General features: G+C 45.4%; 2 protein-coding genes across 5 annotated transcripts in view; one reads left to right on the top strand and one right to left on the bottom strand.

Moving 5' to 3' along the window:
* The window catches only part of LOC148651819 (single-stranded DNA-binding protein 3), a 68435-nt gene extending 52788 nt beyond the window's left edge, over positions 1-15647 (bottom strand). For 2 of the 4 annotated variants that reach the window (XM_088598004.1, XM_088598006.1), the window contains exons 1-4: positions 15427-15645; positions 14323-14395; positions 14039-14100; positions 13157-13241 (exon numbers count right to left, since the gene is read on the bottom strand). In XM_088598004.1, the coding sequence (XP_088454130.1) occupies positions 13157-13241; positions 14039-14100; positions 14323-14395; positions 15427-15482 (276 nt within the window). In that variant the 5' untranslated portion in view covers positions 15483-15645. Of the gene's footprint in view, positions 1-13156; positions 13242-14038; positions 14101-14322; positions 14396-15426 lie in introns of all 4 variants that reach the window. The other 2 variants (XM_088598003.1, XM_088598005.1) reach the window with 2 other exon arrangements.
* Positions 15648-17357: 1710 nt separating this feature from the next.
* Positions 17358-18896, top strand: part of acot11b (acyl-CoA thioesterase 11b) — a 33053-nt gene continuing 31514 nt past the window's right edge. Inside the window, exon 1 of the mRNA XM_088597992.1 lies at positions 17358-17376. Coding sequence (XP_088454118.1) covers positions 17371-17376 — 6 coding nt within the window. The 5' untranslated portion in view covers positions 17358-17370. The remainder of the gene's footprint in view (positions 17377-18896) is intronic.

Here is an 18896-nt window from a genome sequence, read left to right as displayed (position 1 = left end):
GATGGGAAAAGTGCCTGTTATATTATTATACACTTAAAATTTAGCCTAAATTTACCCTCAGTATAACAAATAAATATCATACACATCCACCAACACTGATAACTGCTGGCATGAGTTAAAGGAAGCCATTTGGTCTTCAGGCAGGACTCAGTGATCGTACCCATTTGCTGCTTGGATAAAAAAAACCCAACTTTGCATACAAGTTCTGAATTTGCCTAGCTCTCCTTATAACATACACATTCACATGAGGGCTTTTTGTGGGTGGAATGAAGACTACACAAGGACAGGTGTTCTCCTCAGCACTTTCAACCAGAACATCTTAAGGCAGCTGGAGCACGTGCTTCTGCCATCAACAAATTCAACCTTGCCCATGCTAATTTACAGACATAAACTGAAATATATATATATATAAGTGGAGGTAGTTGCCATTCATTAAGCATTAACCACTGACAAAAGTCAGTATTTTTGTATTTTGGTTAAACCATTTTTTTTTTCTAAAGAAAAGTCTGCTTAGGAGACATACAAAACCCACATTAATGGTGTGACAGCAGTACCCCAGCTGGCTGTTTGAATTTGTGAACATTTAATATTTGGGGTGCAACCATAACAAAAAGATGTGTGTGTGTGTGTGTGTGTGTGTGTGTGTGTAAAATAAACAAAATATATTTTAATCAACTCCAGATGTCCATCATATATAAAATAAGACTGTTTGGTAAAACAGACTCCCCTCTTTTTTTGACTTATTTGCTTATGAAAAACAAGTTCCATTTTAGCGATAACGGAACAGGTCAGTAAAACAAACTCACTATTCGGACTCTTTCTAAATAGTGGGAACGAGTCTGTCTGGAAGTTTGAAATGTTAAGGACAGCGGTATCTCATCATAAACAATTAAAAAAAACATGCAAGACCGTGTATAAAGAGTCCACCCCACCTCTGTGAGACATTTTCTAAGTAGACCCCTAGTATTTTGTTGTTTGAACTAGCAGAGTTGTGAGAATGATTTCCATAGTAATTTTATTTGGTTATGTTCAAACTGATCATGCTAGTAAACAATACTGCATCATGCCATTAACTGCACAGAGCAGCGCATCAGAAGAAAGACTGTCCATCCATCAGGACAGACTGGCAAGGGCAAAGTCAGAGGAAGAGGATCCAGCTACATCAATGGATTTTTCTCTGCAGCTAAGGCTGTTTAATATTATTAAAGAAAGCCGTGCATCCATTTAAACTGTCTCTTAATGAAGTTGCCATAAGGATCTTGCTAATCCTGCTCAGGTAAAATAAAAGATCGGTGATCTGCTTAGAAAAAACAACTTCCAAAGCTGAAGTCCAGGCTGATGTTATCACACAGGTGATGCCCTCTCTGGCCCATTCTGTAGCTTTATGACAGAATATTAAAATACATAAAAGGTCCCCAATATATGTCTGGGTTAGGGACCAGAAAGTTGCCACTTCTCAAAAAAGAATATAAATATGATGGGTGGGCACTGTAAGAGCTTAATGTACTTATCACCCATAAAAAACAATATAACTTTCAGGTTGTGGTCTCATCGAAACCAGCAAAGTCACTAACAGCTTCAAAAAGGATTTCTCCCCCCACCCACACTGTTCATGTATTTATCCACCAAACCCTGATCCACTGGTTGGATCAGCGACACATTGTGAGTTGGTAAGAACTCAACTTTAACGCTGGGGTTATAACTATTCAGAATCAACAGCACTGTCTGCAAGAAGAAGAATTTCTAATGTTAGAGATTTTTTTTTCAATTTCCAGAGCAAAATTATCCATGCACCACCTGCACTGCTGGCTTCTGATACTTCGAAGAACCACATGAGTGTTAAGTGGAATTTTTACATTGAGTTTTGCGATTCCTCAACACAACGCACACAACTTGTAACGAGGAGCATCTGCACTCTTCTTCTTGAAACCAATCAACAAGGAAATGATTCAAAATGGTACTGGACTACAGGGTTAGCCTGCAAAGACGCGCTTCTAATTATGAGCTCGTCCCCTTTCTGGTGCACTGCTGTATGATGATGCCTCCATTTTGTCGGCAAAAATAACAGGTTAAAATATGATTTACCATAAAGCACCATTTTCTAATTGCTCTGCGTCTGGCTGCTACCAAAAGCCACTTAGCCTGTGTACATAACACAAGGGTACCATTGCATTTGCTGAAGGTAACCCAAAAAACAATCCATTTGCTTTTGGCATGTCTGAAAACAAGTACGTCGAACTGTGCTCTTTTGAAGACACACGTGTCGAGTGTTTTGTCCAGCTAGCCGGGCCTCTACAAAAAGACTGCTGGGCTCCTCACTGAACACCAATCTGACAAAATGCCAGCTGTTATATAAGGTACACGGATATGGAATTTTTGAGAAATCGCCCAACGAATTCTCAAAAGGGCAAACTTAATACACCGATGACAACTGACCCAGGTCTGGCAGCTTAGCTGGAGAAGAGTTTGAAATGAACTTTGTCTTCACTTTGTGGTCCGGTGGTACCCTGCCAATGTACGCTTTGCAGGGCAATGCGAACTGCAGACTCTCTACAGTTTTAATCTGGTACAGAAAATCATGCTCATTTTAAAACCTAGTGACTCCAGCAAAAAAAAAACAGAGAGGAGATTTTGAAGCCCACGCCTGTGCTACATAAAGAGAGTTTATTAAGGTTTAAATTATGAATCAGCTGCAGAAGGGCAGTCATTCACACAAATCTGGCGCTCCTTTGCAATGGGAGAGCTCTGCACACCAGATCCTAATGATTACTGGCAGAAAGGGCTACATATACATTAAAGTGTCAGGAGTTTTCTGATGCAATCTCGAGTATAAACAGTTTAAGAAAGCAATTCCCGCCATTTGCTGGGATCAGCTCGACAGAACTAATGAACCATGGCTCATAGGAAGGCATAATGTATCACGCTACTGTGTGCAAGAGCTTCCAAGGAAGATCTTGCAAGATCGCACCAACTTCACCATGGAGAAGTCCGACTAAATTCTTTGCAGCCCTTGGTACAAACGGATCTACATGGGACCTAGAGAACATGAGTTCATTCATTTACAGAAACGTCCACATGCACGTGACCCATAAACATTGCCACACGGTCATTTCACTTTCCTGCTGGTCAGGCTAATGTTGAACCGAGGGTTGACTTTTACTGGATCTTAGCGAGGCGATTCTCTGCTGTGCTTGACATCCTGTCGCACAGTCAGGTCTGGGAACGGTGGCTTTCTCCAGAACACAGCCAGGCGAGATCCTTGCATCACTCAGACAGTTAAGTGCCAAGCGGGTTCGATGGAGCAAATGACTTCTTTGAAACCCTCCTTATGTGCTCAAATCAAGGGTTGTCATTATTTTCATACACCCAGCTAACAAAACCACACATTCCTCAATTTAAAAAATGTAATGTTTCTAGGTGGAGGGGGGACAAATAAAGCAATCAAAAATACAACTACCAGAACCTGGAACGAGCCCCTACGTGATTTTAACCTTTTCAAGATGTGATTTTCTGAAGTTTCTTGGCTATAAATGTGTGTGAGCTGCATCAGGCTTACAGAGGAAAAAAAACTCAAATGCAAATAATCTCCTAATGTAGTCAAAGCATTTATGGAAGCACTGTGATTTCTTTCTATTGAGAAACCTCACAGACTAGGTTGGCTCAGAGGAAATGGTGATATGTTCTGCTCTAAGTAGCAGACATTCTTTTCAGACTCTCTTCTGACCAAAACCTCCGAAGATTAGTTTATAAGCTATGTGCGTCTGGACTATAACTTGACTTAGACGAGATAGCAGTCAGACACCCGCAGGCAAGCAACAAACATATTATGACAGCCAAAGATAAAGATAAAGAGATATGAACAAGTCCGCCAGACTGGACAACCGAAATCCCCCAAGTCAGTCCAGTCTCCTGGACACAGGGAAAATATTCCCTCCCCTGCTGATTCACTCCACCTTGCCAAAGACAAAAGCACACCAAATTCCTATAGAAAATAAAAGGAAATTCCTGAGATAGTTTCAAAGTAAATGGCTGAGTCAGGCTCCAATCCAAGTGCGTGTCCAAACATTAGAAATAAGCAAAAAAACACTATTGTTTTCACGGAGAAAGGATAATTAAAATTGAATAAATTTAGTGGTCTGTGTGGTTGTGTGTTGGGGGGTACTTATGTGAATCTCCATCCCAGCACCACAGCTTGAAATCCTTCCCTCCCCGGACATTATCTTAACCCTGCAGGCTATGCAGTTCCTGCTCACAAAGAAGGAATCGCTGGAGCCCTGCTAAAGCCCAGTCCCCTAGCAAAGCAGCAGATCGACTCCCCCTTCTCTGCCAGCCCCCCCCCCCAACCCACCCAGCATAATGCTCTCCTTGCCCTCTTAGCAAAAACAAAACCAGACGACAGCTCTCACACAGCACCGAGGAGGAGAGGATGTCAGCACGATGGTATGAACGCTTTGCCTGGGCAGCAGCGCGCTGTAAACAGCCCTGCGACAGCACACAACACAAGAGAGAGATGGCCTGGGACTCAAATTCCACACCTCCTGCAAGTCAGCTTTGTCCTGCCCACCCCCCCCTGCAAAACAAACTGCTGCCACTCCACTGATACCACATCACCCCAGGCAATAATCAACCATGCAAATACAGAAGACAAACCCCCACCCCCTACCCCCTCCTCACACAACAACACCACCCTCGCCCTCAACCTCCCCATCCCACCCCTCCCCCTCAATCACCAGCGAGCTGCTGTGCATCTGCTGCCTCTTTAGTACGGCCGCCACCTCTTTTGTTAGGCAGGGCACAAACTGTACGTCACAACGATCAGATGTCACCCTGGAGTGGCACACGTCTCCAGCGCAAACAATCGCTGGTTCAGATTTTAAGGGCTTCTGCAGAACAAGGCACTGCTTCCCAATAACAGCCCTCAACTTTGTCTAGGAGGGGGGAAAAAGAAATCGCAGGGTTTTCTTATCTCGTGTTGAAATTCTGTTACTGCAAGGCACCCACTTAAGTGCCGATTTCCAAATAAAAACCAACTCACAGTTTACAGACTGTTTAGCAAACACTGATACACAATCACACGCTGAAAAGCAGCAGATTCCTGTTCTTATCCTTTAGATTCTCTAGACAAAAAAAACAGCTCCTTCCCACGAGCACAGCGAAAATAAAGGGAATGGACAAATTCAGAGAAATTTGCCTGTTAACTGGAAAGCGACAGTTCTGATTGAGCAAACCATTAATTTTCAGTAATGTAATTATAGTACAAATACTCATCTCTGAGCTCAATGCACCTCACACTTCCAGCACCCAAACAAAAGGACTGTATATTTCTTTTATAACCCTCAATTAATGGAGCTAGAGAGGAATCCGTGTTTTCAGAACGTAGTTGTGCTGTGAATGAGCTTGCACAGACGTCACGAGAGGGCTATGTTGTACTTAGAGAATGAATTGTGAGTCATCCATGCACTTAACACAGTATCGTGAAAGCACCAGTGAAAACATGCCTGAAGAACCACCGAAAACCAACATTACTTGGATTCAGTACCACACTCTGTGCACCTCTCCTTTAGCAGCCATTATTAAATCCTGGGAGCGATATTTTAGTTAAGACACCTCACCAGAGGCCATCCATGTCTAACTAAATTCAAGAAGGAATATCACTTGCAGATATCCTTCCAAACAGCTGAAGTCTGCAATAAGAACTCACCATAACCAAGACATGCCTTTTCTTTTATTGTCTCATACAGTGCAACCACCTCCCAAGAGGTCACCAATCTCTAGATTAAGGAGTGTTTAGCAGGGTGCCCTGCACTCTCTACACAGGCCATGGGTTTTAAAAGAACAAGTTAATACGGAAAGGAGCTAAATCCAGCTACCAGTTTAAAGGCTCTACAGGCAGACCTAAGGCACCGACTCTCTCCCAGCGACGTGGGCCAGATTTTTGGACAGGTGTTTCAAAGTTTCATCTCCAAACCCCAGTTCTTTTCTTTCGAGTGAACGGGGGAGGCCCACGGAGAGGAAGACGAGCCCAAAATGTGGGCATCTGTGGTGTGAAGAGGCGGAGACTACAAGTAAATTCCTCCCATCCTGCTGTGTCAGGGTTAAAAGCTAAAAGCTTGGTGCAAACCTCACTATTATCAAGGCCTTAGAACGAAACCAGTCACCCCTCCCCCACTGCTAACAGTACACCAGAAGCTATTTCAGTTTTAAAGGGACAGAGGCTTTTCCTCTGCTGTGCAGCCAAGTCACTCCAAGTCAATACTGAAGCCTGACTCACAAATGCAATGTAGATGCAATTTTCAATCACCCTTACAGCAACACACAGATCACTAATTGACTGATTGTAATGACACGCAATCGCTTCAAAAGGGCTGTGGAGTTTTCTTATATAATTTAAAGGGGGTTAATTATAAGAGCACTGGGTGACTCTTTTTCCACATACCTGTATAATAGGGGGAAAGGCTTAACCAGGTGGCCTAAGAGCATTACTTCATGATACACTAAGAAGGTGAGCTAAAACAAAAAGAATCCCTCAGAAGATAAATCCAGCTTATACACACCTTAATCCATTCCCAGAAGAAAATCAGGCTTTAAATTCTAAGCCAAGTGAAAACAAGGCCCTATTTTGTGTCGAAACAAACCAATGAAAAAAAAAAAGCAGAAGGACCAGCTTTGCAATACCAAAACCCAATATTGGCTAAATCCGACGAATGCTGTGGTGAACACTAGCCAATAAAAGCAACACGCCTTCAGCAGAAAAGGTAAAGGTGGTAAAATGACGTTTCTAGTATAACAGACCCGGCAGAGGTTCATGCTTTTAATAAGATTCTATATCAAAAGGCTACATCCACGGGGGGAAAAATTAAAGATTGTATTGGGGGGGGGAAAACACATACAGGTGTTTGTTTATTCACCTCTCCTAATGCGTTTCTTGATATTCGGCTCACATCTGTCAGAATAAAAATAATCAAAATGAACATCGATGCTTTGTTTTGCAAGAGGCCCCCCCGGGGGGATTCTGCCTCAGCTTCAAAGAGCCGGGAGGGCCGGCGGTATCAAAGTTTCAAATCATTTCATTACCGCCACATATGGCGGCAGATGTCCACTCGAACCAGGAACCCCCCACCCTTTCAGAAGAAGCGGAGCGCCTCTCCCCTCCGCAGTGAATGAGCCAAGGTGCTCTGCGGGCTTCGAGGCAAAAATCAAAAAGAAAACGCGAATGGCGCCCCCCCCCCTCCCCTCCCAACCACCACACACCCCCCCCACCACCTCCTTGCTGATCTCCTTTGTTCCATCCGGGGAGGGAGGGCAGGCACGGAGCTGAGGAGCCCAGCCTTTGACTCAGCGCTACAAATTTGTCACTTAGCATTTAGCCAAATAAATAAAGCCCCCACCCTCCACCCTGACCGGGGGGGAGGGGAGGTCAGGGAGCCAGCGGTAGAAACTGGCCTGCTTGAAAGAAGACTGCAGACTGGTCGGCACTGACACACAGACACCCCCCACACCCCTGCTGACACTACACGTTTGGGGGGAGCAGACTGCAGCAAACAATGCAGCTACACTAAACAAACAAAAGAGGGTGGGAGACCCCAGGGATGCAGAGTTGGAGCGCTAGACCTCCAACAAACTCCCCCCTCCCACACACACACGTTCCTTCCTCTCCCTTCCATTGAATTAGCACATTCCTGGCCGTTTTCTCGCAAAGGCCGGGATCTTCCAACCGAAAGCGGACCCCCGGCTCCGCGGCCTTCCACTTCTTCGCGGGGTCTTTTCTTTCAGTCCTCTCCGGGCTCCAAAACCGGCAAAGGGAGAGCCGTCGCCTGCTCACGTCAGCCGGAGCGTCGCCGGGCCGCAGAGGGGAGGCACAAGTTCCACTTCCACACATCACTTCTCGGCGACTACCAAACCTTTAACGCCACTTCTGGGAATGACTAGGCAGCGCAAACGTCTAGGGCTGAATGAGCAACGGTGAAACGATTTTCAATTAAGAAAAAAGTCGACTAATTATGTAAATTAATTTGTAATTAATTACTAGTTATGCATGTGGCATGTTTTTACTTCCCTCTCACTGGCATCTCCTGCAAAAAAATAACAGGGCTGACCACCTAGCGTAAGGCAAAGCGTAATTTCCTCAAATTTAGGCAGGGCCGACGTGCTGCTGTGTCAACGAGCAGAATGGATGGGCTTCCGCGTACCGCTCCCATGTAGCAGAGCGGACAAACGCTCATGAACACGTCTGTCATTAAGTCAGCAGCTTCTCGAGAAAAATTCCACGACTTGCTGCCTCAGGTACAAGGGAAACGCTAAGAAAAACATGTATGACTGACAGATGTATAACCACGTCTCCTGGCAGGAAGCGCCTTTTCAAGAGAGCATGCAAAATCCTGCAGCACAAAGAGGAGAGACTGATCTTTTCTAAACCATTTTTTTTTTCAAAGCAAATGACATAAGGGGGGAATGTCTGCCTCTATTCTGAACTGTCAGAATTAGCATTCTGTAATTAAAACTCACACCCCCTTCTCTTAATAACCCAAACAGCATGATACAATCAGGTTGTGCCAACTATTTAATCTAATTGACTAATTACAGATTTTCATTTAGCCATTTACCGAACAACTGTTGACAATTTGTTTTCATTAGGGACAGAGCAGCATAAATATTTAGGCCCTCTCATTCACAGAGAGAGCTTTCCTGTATTCTTCACCCTGACCCAACACCGAAATTAAGAGTCACTGCACGCAAAGCTTTTGTTTCACCCTAGAGCAGTTTTGGTGCTTGTGAGGATGCTAATGCTTGTATATATACTTTGACTGGAAAATATTCTAAAATGACAATAGTTAATCCCACGTCATTAATTAAGTATAGGGGTATTAACCACTAACTTTAACGGGGCTAATTCCACTCTGGGCTCCTATAATCAGGCCGTTCTAAATGTGATTGGACTGGTGAGGAAACTGCTCCCTTCAGCTTGATCTGCCTGGTAATGGGCATTTGAGAGCTCCTCACAGGTGAGAGCAAGTCCTCAGCTCTATATTAAACTCTTTGTGCCCGTCTAGAATAAATCAATGTGAGGAACTAACAATTAAGAAGTCCTCTGTTGTACCTCAAGAAATTCTCAGCACCAAAACTATTCAGAACTTTTTCACATTTCCATGGACCTTAACTCATTCAATCATAATCATTGGTCTCCGAACACTGAAAAACCTCAATCTGACTGCAATACACTTTTAAGGGCCAAAATTTACTCTGACGGCAAACATGTTTCAGACCTATTAAACAGCAGAGTCATTAAGCACAATTTCACATCCCGACAGTGTTTCAGACTGCTCACCTTTTGATGCTAGTAACTGAAGTCGTGAGGGCAGCAAAGCATGCCCTTATCAGCCACAGTGACTTCAGAGCCAATTATTTTGTTTCTTTCACTACAAGTAACTTTAATGGTTCTGTTTCTGTCCCCAGGAGTAGTTCCCGATAGGTGTGGGGGGGAACATCAAGGTTCTGACACTCACAGAAGTTGAATATTGCCGGATTTGACAAGTCAGGTAGTTCACAACGGGGCGCACAGAGTTTCTTCATGCCAGCTCCCCGACAAGTCCGCACCCCGTCGTTTAATTCAGAGGAGACGCATCTCCTCAACATTTTTGGTGGAGAAACCTCCATCAGCTCTACCGGTCCAGTGTCCCCTTGTCCAAACAGGGCGCCAAGCCCTGGGAACACCACAATCCGAGGCATCTTCTCCACATGAGGTCCGTGAAGCAGCCAGATAACTCTTCAAACCCAAACTTAAAACCTTCCCTTTTACCAACGTCTATGTCTGATTGCGGCATTGTAGCGCATAACTGTCCTACATCTGTAAAAACCTGTCTGCTCTCGTTTTTTTTTTTTTTTTTTTTACTTTTAATGGTACTTTTTGGTCATTTTCTTTATTCGCCACATACAGCATCCTTGGGTCTGGAAAGGATTATTAGCTAGGTGGATAGATGCAGCGAATCAGAAATTAAATTTCCATGATTCTCCCCCCCCCCCACCAATTTCAACACACTCATCTAGCAATTTTTTATGACCTATATGGGCTCACAGCTATCTTTTATGGAACAAAAAGACAATTTTCACAGGCTTGGAAAAACAAATTCCCCGTCCCATTTTCAAACATATAAAACTACCACCCCCCCCTCGGGCTGTGAGGTGCCCTTCCAGAGTCAGGAAGCAGGAAACTTCCTAGTGCAAACCCAGCCAGCGCATGAACTCATCTCCCGGAGCAGGAGCCTGCCTTTCGTGAATACACCGCTGTTAACTCATGGCAGCTTGCTTCTCCTAATAATGACATAACGTCTCACCTTAATGGCAAAGGGCAACGGCCACGCTGCAGTTGACTGCTTCTTATTTAAAAAGAATAGTCATTGTACAAAATTAATAATAGCAAGCGGTGTCCTGCATGCATGTACAGTACATTAATCCAAGTGGTATATAAGGTCTTGGAACTTAACATCTACAGTTTGCAATTCTGAGCTATCTGGCAATGCAAAAGAAAATGGAACAAAGTTAGATCTTCCAATTCACTGTCTTTTTCTTAAAAAAATAAAAATACTCTACCGGATTGAACCTCTTGCCCGTGAATTTACAATTTGCCAGTCGGACACCCATCTAGCACAGCAGCACTACAGGATGAATTTGGTCAGAGGAAAATCTGCTAGTCTATTTCAGGGCCGTTTTCTTCAGCAGCCTGCCATAACCAGACTGAAGCAGATCTGATGATAAAGTTAGCAATACCCACCCACCAACAACCTCAAACACGCGGATATAATATTGGACAGAAATACACTGCAGCATGCACACCGCCGTTGATCACAGCTAACATGGACTGCGCTGGCTTTGCTCGACGTCAAAATGCTCAGCTTGCGCTCATGAATGGGCCCATTCGGAGATAACGCGCCAGTCGAAATTCCCTGTCAGGATGCCTTTGCAAACTCGCGAACCCTGGAGATTCATAATGAAACCTGCAACAGAGCACTCTGGCACAGGAGCTCGGTGTAATACAAGCACGCTGTAGCCGCCCGTGCTGGGAAACAGGATAACCGTTCTGGTGCCAACAGCGATAATGCACTAAGTGTAGACAATTCTATCTGCAATAAAAGATACCCAGCAATTACCGATCCAAGAAGTATAGACTAAAGCTAGATTACTTCTAGGGTAAGCTTACAACTGAGAGCTACCCCCTGCACACTCCAAAAAAGCAATTAATAAAAACAGACTCAGGTGACACCCCGTCACCAGCTTTTTTCCCTACTTTACTGTCACTAAGCATGTCGCAGAATTTAATTAAACTACAGGGTTATTTCAGCCATCTCCGGCTACTGCCCCGTAAATATTTACATTAAAATACATGTAACATTATTTCCAAACAACTTTTTTTGTGCAAAATAAATGCACTAACAGCTGCAAGGCACGGCCTTCAGAAGAATTCAATTTAGCAGCCGAGGAGTACAATTACCCTCTGGAAATCACACTTTAACCTCATAAATGTGTTAAATCCGGCAAAGGCAACGTGCTTCAGCATTTTAACGTTCCTGTTAAAAACAGGAGAACGACTCCACCTTTCTGCCCTCAAACCTACTGGCATCAGCACAATTTTCTGAAAAGGCAAAACCTTGGACTTCTGCTACCGAGCTCGTCGCCACAGAAGACCCGTAAAGAGTCAAGACATGACAACCGGATTTACTGCTCCAGGTAAATGTGACCCCGAGAGAACCCTTCCACCTGAAAATCACTTCCTGCACACAAAGAGCTTCCACTCCGCCACCGCCATCTATAACACAACCTTTTAAAAACAGGGTACACTTTACGACTTCGGGCGACCCTCAACGAGATTAAGTCCCGACTAGTGTCCTTTCTGTTTAAGGACACACCGACAACATGGGAAAGGCTGAAAGAGTGAAATCTGTCAGACTCCAGCCACGCCGCTGAAAAACCATTAGGCAAAAGAAAAACAAACGCGACATCGAGCACGCTACGGAAGCTGCCACAGGTATTCCCAACCTGAAAAGCACAGCAATGGCAGGACAATATGGACAGGCGACTTGCAGCTTGCCTCACTCCTCCAGCAGTGGACCAAAAACACTGGTCTTTCCCTTTCGGACTCTGCAAAATACAGAAGTGGAACTTCCAGCTCACAGCACAGGCTGCAGATGAAGGCATGATGTTTACAGATAAACCATCTTCAGTTATCCCGTCAACCAAAATCCGAGAATTGAACTCTAGCAAGAAGTGCTAACCAACCGCAAGTTAGCATGGTCTGGCCAAGCAGTCATGTAGTTAAAGGTTTAGAGTTCCGGTATCACGCTGTACAGAGCTACTTGATTTCAACACGCTGCAATGTGACTGAATTGAGGCCTGTACTGTCCAACCTTCCCTAAGACACACTGAGAGAACTGGGACAGCTCATTGATTCTCTCACTGAACTATACATCAGTTGCAGCATCACATTTCTCCCTGACGTTTAATGCAATCCAATTTGGTGAAATTTAAACATTTCAAAATTGCACCCCGCATTTTGACAAATACCTTCAGCAAGAAATGAAGGAAAACCAGCAAACAGAGATCGGATTTTCAGCTTCTTGTTCAGAATTAAGTTCGTTCCTGACTTAATGAAGCTCAGAATTCAAGCGCATTCAAGGAGGAAAACAAGATAAAGACTCAGGAGGTCGGTTAAAGCAGATAACATGAAAATGTGCCATCTAAAACACAGATCTTAAACATCCCACGGACAACACAGATCACTACACAATAACGGGCTGCATATGAGTCAATGTTAAAAACTGAGTGGCACTTTAGCGGGTTCTCATATTCCCCACAAAATAAAACATTTGCACCAAAAGATCTTAGGTGGAATGTTTTTTTCAGAGAGGCACGCTGCCCGATATTAACCTCTGATGATCTTGCCACACAGTGAAAACACCACATCAGCATCAGAAACCAAGATGGTCACAGCCCACTCAAAATAATAACCCTGCAAGCACCAAGCACACCCCTGCGCGACCGGACACACGGACAAACCCACAAGCGTGGGGCCGGTCTGGTGCCAACGAGCTGGCCATACAGAGAGAGGAAAAACATCCATGGAGCCGACCAACCATATCCAAAAAAAAAAACACCTGATACTCACGTAATCGTGAAAGGCCTTGGCTTCGCTCGAGTGTTCACAAGTGTCCCGTCTCTCAGGAGCTGCACAGTAAAGGTCCCAGAACACACTGTACCGGAGAGGGATCGGGTTACTAATTGTTACCCGCACAGTAAACAACAACAACTTCACCAGTGGTCTTCCCCCTCAAATGGTGCGCTTCTATTCTTTTCTCTTTTCTTTGGGAGAGGAGAGTCTGAAATGCGGCTTTTGGGTTTCAGCTTTGGCGAAACGAAAGAGGTTTGAGGAGGGTGGGTGAGTGAGCGTACAGAATCTCCAGTTTTCTGAACGTCACTAACCCCCCCATGGAGAACCCAGGGAAACGGGTCTCTCTCTCAATTTCCTCGTACCCATGCTCGCTGCTTCCTGCCACCAAAAAAATTCAGAGTGAATGAATGAAATGAACAGTCATAGCCGGCACTGGGCGGACAGCAGTGAGAGGGGGAGGATCCCACAACAGTCTACCAGGAGACTGGGCTCAGGACAAGTCAGTCCATGTCATGCAAAGGGCACAGGCATTTGGGACTGCACACATGATAACGTAGGCTGGGCTACCGATCGAGTCGAGATCACTGAACTGAAAAGGGGCTTACAACTGATGAGGGGGGGGGGGTCGTTTTAAGTCTAATAGATCAAGCCGACCTAAAGAAACTTCCTTAGCGATTTATGTTTTGGACACATTCTCTAGGAGCCAACGCGTTTGTTTTGTTTTTGTTTTTTTTTAAAAAGGGAACTCCACACCAGGAGGGGAAAGCCTCAATTTTAGCAATTAAAACAATCCAGTGATGCCAGTAACGCTAGTTTCTCCGCATCGATCACACACTTTTTCCGACTAAACTTCCAATAATAACGTGAATGAATACTCACCACCACCACGAGTGTAAAAACCCCGGAGGTTCCCCTAGAGTGATATTTTTCTCCCATCGGATCTAAAAATAAACAGGGATACACGCAGGAAACAATTAGGCTTGGGTATGCGAATGCAGACCGATCCATGTGCCAATGTTTGTGAAATCGACAGTAAATGACAAAAGGTGATAAAAATTCAAAATGGAGGCCACACTGGGTCTGAAAACAAAAGGCTATTAAAAAGTAACGGGGTCAGGGGGCTGGCGAACAATAAGAAGAGAGAGAAAACAGTGAAACTTTACCTCCGATAAAAAGGTCTGTGCTGACTTCTGTGCTCCTACGTGTAGCAAATATTCATAGACGTATAAAGCTAATCTGTGGAGGGAAACAAAAGATTTATTGCGCTACAGCGAGAAGTTCTGCGCCAGGAGCAAACAAAAACACGGCTCGGCTCCTTGCACGGTGAGAGAAGGGACCCCCGTCTTGTTTGAAGCGCTCTTGGGGACACCCCGAAAATTTCTGACTGAGGACTGGAACCGGCAAAGGAGCGAAAGCGTTAAGCAGAACGATGTACACACTAGACGCGTTAGAAAAAAATGACAGAAGCAGCTAAACCCACTTGGGTTTTGCTGATCCAGCCTGCGGAGCCACCGTTCAAGCAACATCGCCCTACCTGGGGCAGCTCAGGTCTAGATGCTCGTCTTGTTACAATATAACCATGCCCCTGCGATACTCTGCGGTCTTAGCTGCTCCGAGCAGCAACAACTAAAAAAAAAAAACACTAACATTTTGGAAAGTCAGCCAGCAAGAGTCTGCAGATCAACCCCGTGTTCAGATCCACCAAAACGAAAGTAACCAAACTGCAGAGGCAATCCGAAACACTGACACATATCGACACCCGAACTCCAAGGCGAAGAACATCAATTTCAAGAAGTAATAACCACGCGTAGAATCTACTTCTGTCTCTCCTTCTCTCTTGCGCTCCCTAAACTTTTTTTAAAAGAAAAAATAGGCTTGGCTTTAACAAGCTATTCGGTATTTTTAAGCGCAAAAGTTTTTTTTTGGGGGGGGGTGGAAAGTGCATCTCCCGGGGCTCCCTGCGAGCTGGAAGAGGAGGCGAGATTCGCGGCTGGTTTTTTAAAAAAATAAAATAAAAATAAAAATCGACTTAAAACAAAATTCAATGCAACGCCGAGCAGAGAAAACTGGAATCGCATGCAACCCGGCGCTTTTCTCTTCCACCACCCCCTTCAGCTGCAGGAGCTGGCGAATAATCCCACCGTCCCGGGAGCAGCGCCGTCCACGAAATGCAAGCCAGCGAATTAGCAGGAACAAAACACATATGCACGCATCCGCTGGGCAGGGGGACAGGAAAGGTGTGCAAGCAGGGGGTTGAGCGGGCTTACTTTTCTCGAGCTTGTCCGTCCGAGGGCACCGCGGAGCTCTTGCCTTTGGCGAACATGGTCTGTGTGTGTGTGCAAGAGCTAGCTGGCTCGCTAGCTGGCTGGCTGACTCGCTCTGTCTCGCTCGCGTCTTCTCTTCCAGCTGTCAAAGCGTCAGCCCCAGCCTCGACCCCATCACACTGCAACTGCACTGCTCAGCCGAGCTTGGTCACGCCAGGGAGGAGGAGGAGGAGGAGGTGGAGGGGGCGGGGCCAGCCGGCGGGGAGGGGGGGATTGGCAGCCGCGCCCGCCAATGGCGTGGAGGGTCGCCCCCAGCAAGCCCGGCCCCGGCGCCTGGTACGTCACAGGCAGCGACCAATCGCAGGCCTGCAGGCCTTCGCCTGCTCTTCCGCCTTAGCGCGTTGCTGGTTTGTGGCCCAGTGGGGTTGTTTTTTTTTTAAAGGTACACGTCCCCCGGTCGGCGAGAGAGAATAATAATAATAAAAAAAGCTGGCTCTTGTGTTTGTGCTGTGTGTTTAATTTAATTTCTGCGCGGCGAGTCTCTCGCGGTGAATTAGTCTTTTTAATTTTTTTTTTTGTCCAAACCCGTCAGCTGCTCCCCGGTTTGTGCACGGTCCGCGATGAAAAGATGCAACGTGACGGAACAACTCTTTTCGCCTGCTAACACAGCCGGGTGCCGGCAGCCGGAGTTTCAGAGCTTTGCGATTTAAAGTGGCGATAAAACACGCAAGGGAGAAGGGGAGAACTGGCGCCCCTCGCCTCTGCCTCTGTTGCGACCTGTGGGGCTTGAGAGCTGAGGGCTACCGGCCTCGCCAGCCCCCAGCCGTCGCGGATGCTGAGCTGCCCCGCTGTAGCTGTGCACAATTAATAACGGGGAGGGCGGAGATTTCATACAGCCCTGCATGCTCTTGAATACCCCAGAGCATTAAAACTCAGTGGAAGGGAAAATACATCACGCACCACAATGGAAAAACAGCGTTAAAGCCGATAGTCGATTCATCCCCCCCAAAAAACTTTTAACGTTTAGGTCTGAACCGACAGCACGGTAGCAAGAGTCACCCGTTTGCTACAGGTTTTCTGTCGCTTTTAAATAAGGGAGCCATCCTCACGTTATCACACGCTGCGTTTTCGTCAGAATTAAAATTTTGTCTGGGTATGCTGCCCAGAAAAAAAAAAACTGCTTTCTTATTTTTTGGGGGTGGGTTACTTATAGTCTCCGTCAATCGAGACACAACTGTGAAACTAGTTCTTTTTGTTCAGATGTAACTGCACTTGATTGATTAACTGCGTTGCCACAGTTTAAAATTGTGTCGAGACTATCCAACATCCAGTATTATAATAGCAAAGCACCACTCGATTTCTATGGGGGGGACGACGACACGATATTGAACAGTTTATAAAAACACTTTCATCGTTTTATCAATTTGTTATCCCCGCCATATCAGATTCTTTTCACACACTCTAGGATTTAATGGCTGTTTGCAGTTGTGACATCTTCAAGAACTGCAAAAGAAAGGCAACCCTGTCTCTTTAAATAAAATAGGAAAAAGAGCCTTTTGCCGATTGGCTGCCGGGTTGGATTTAGTTTAGGGGCGCCTTGAAACCGACTCTTTTTTTTTTAAACCCCAAGCTCTTCAAGTAAATAAGCAGCACGCCCTCCCTGGCAACCAGGAAAGGGACAAGTAGTTCATTTCTGCGTGTATCGCGCATAGACAATGAAGTGCACAAGACGAGCGAAAGAGACGACGGCTGCCAGTCGCTGGATTCACTCCCATCAGTGCTGAAGAAAAAAAAAAACTGCTCGGAAACAGCTCTCAGTGTTTGCTGATAACACTCGTGTATCCCACATGCTCGCCTCCCTGGCTCCTGTCTGTCCCCAAGTTAATGTCCTCGTTTTATTTATACATTCTGAGCTACGTGTGACAGGAAGGGGTGGATAATCTGGATATGAAGGTCAGAGAGGGGGGGAGAAATTCCACTCGTGATGATTTCGTATTTGTCTCTTTTTTTTTTCTTTCCCCGTAGCAACCTGCTCAGTACTGTCCTCTTTCTTGACTGTTTATTGCTCTTCTTTGATGGCAGCCCTCTGCAGAAGGCATGAGGGGATGACTGGTAATGTGTGGATCCAGAGGGATGTATCGCAAATCAACTGGGGGCAAACTAGGCAACTATTCCTCTTTTATGTCACAATACCAAAGGTTCACATGAGTTTCCAACATTGAATCTGCATTATACATTCCATTATAGATCACAAATGACACGACACACTCCCACTGGAGACTGTAGATGTTAAAACTGAACTATAATGTCACGTTGCAAGGGGCACCAAAAGCAGATGTTTTCTTGTTCTCAGAATCTAGGGTGTGTGACATTTTCTAGATAGTGTCGTTGGAACGGTGCACAACACGACCTGTGTTTACCTTCTCCTGCGATGAAGAACATGGCTTTACATGAGTGAGCGAGGCTGTGAGAGAACTGACGTCGACTGTCCTGGCTCACCCCGAACAAAAGATAAGCAAAATTCCAAATTTGCCTACACAAATCTGCACGCGTTTATGGAAACCCTAGCATCTGTTTTCAAGAGCTGTGGAACAACTATTTTCTTGTTCAGTTTGCCTGACTTACAAATGCCGTTTTGCAGTCTGGGCTGTTATCCTACCCTCAGGTATTGTGTGCAGCTCTTAGAAATCCTATGCTGGTTTTTCAATTCGAGGTCGCCGATAGCGTTTCATACTTTTAATTGCAAATATACAAAATCCACCCATCTTGTGAGCTTCAGAATTCGCCAGCTACTGTGTTCTCAGATCAGTAACGAGCTCATGTCGCAGCCTGGTGTTTTGACAGTTTCTCATCCTAGATGTCTACATTTTGCAGACTTTGAGACTTGAGACTTAGAGAGGAGCCTGTGGTTCCACACTTAACTCTGTACGTGCAGTTGTTAATGTTTAATTTATGTTGCTGAAACTTTAATGCATCTATATGATGAGTCTAATTAAGGCTGTATTTGTGATCTTACCATACTTTGCAGTCCTTTGCTGTGCTTCTAAATGCGAGGATGTTCTCCCAGATTATTTTAAGGGAGCATTTTCAAATCTCACGTGTGCTGCACTGGAACACCTGACAGGATTGTTGCCAGGTGGCTGTGGCTGACAGTGGTGGTACACACCCAGCAGAGCCCTTTGCCACCCGGAGACAAGGTGGGTTCTGCCAGGATGAAGGTGGGCACTCCGTTCACCCAGGAAGGACAGATCTGATGGTCATGGGGCTGCCTTCTCTTCAGATTAACCAGCATCGCTTCTGGTCCACAGCACACACGTACTTTATCCTGCTTGTTGAGTGGCACTGAAATGCATCTTCGTCTTGCATGTCCCAGTGTAGAAGGTTCAACTGCATGAGGTGCTGGCCCACACGTTAACTGCCTTCTATAGGAAAAGGCTCTTTTGCTCTGTCCAGTCTGTATCAGCTTTGGCGAA

This window comes from Lepisosteus platostomus, chromosome 11 (assembly GCF_059453375.1).
Source record: "Lepisosteus platostomus isolate fLepPlt1 chromosome 11, fLepPlt1.hap1, whole genome shotgun sequence".
Lineage (NCBI taxonomy): Eukaryota > Metazoa > Chordata > Actinopteri > Semionotiformes > Lepisosteidae > Lepisosteus > Lepisosteus platostomus.
The sequence above is the reverse complement of the archived record's forward strand: the minus strand, read 5'-3'. Positions and strand labels throughout refer to the sequence as shown.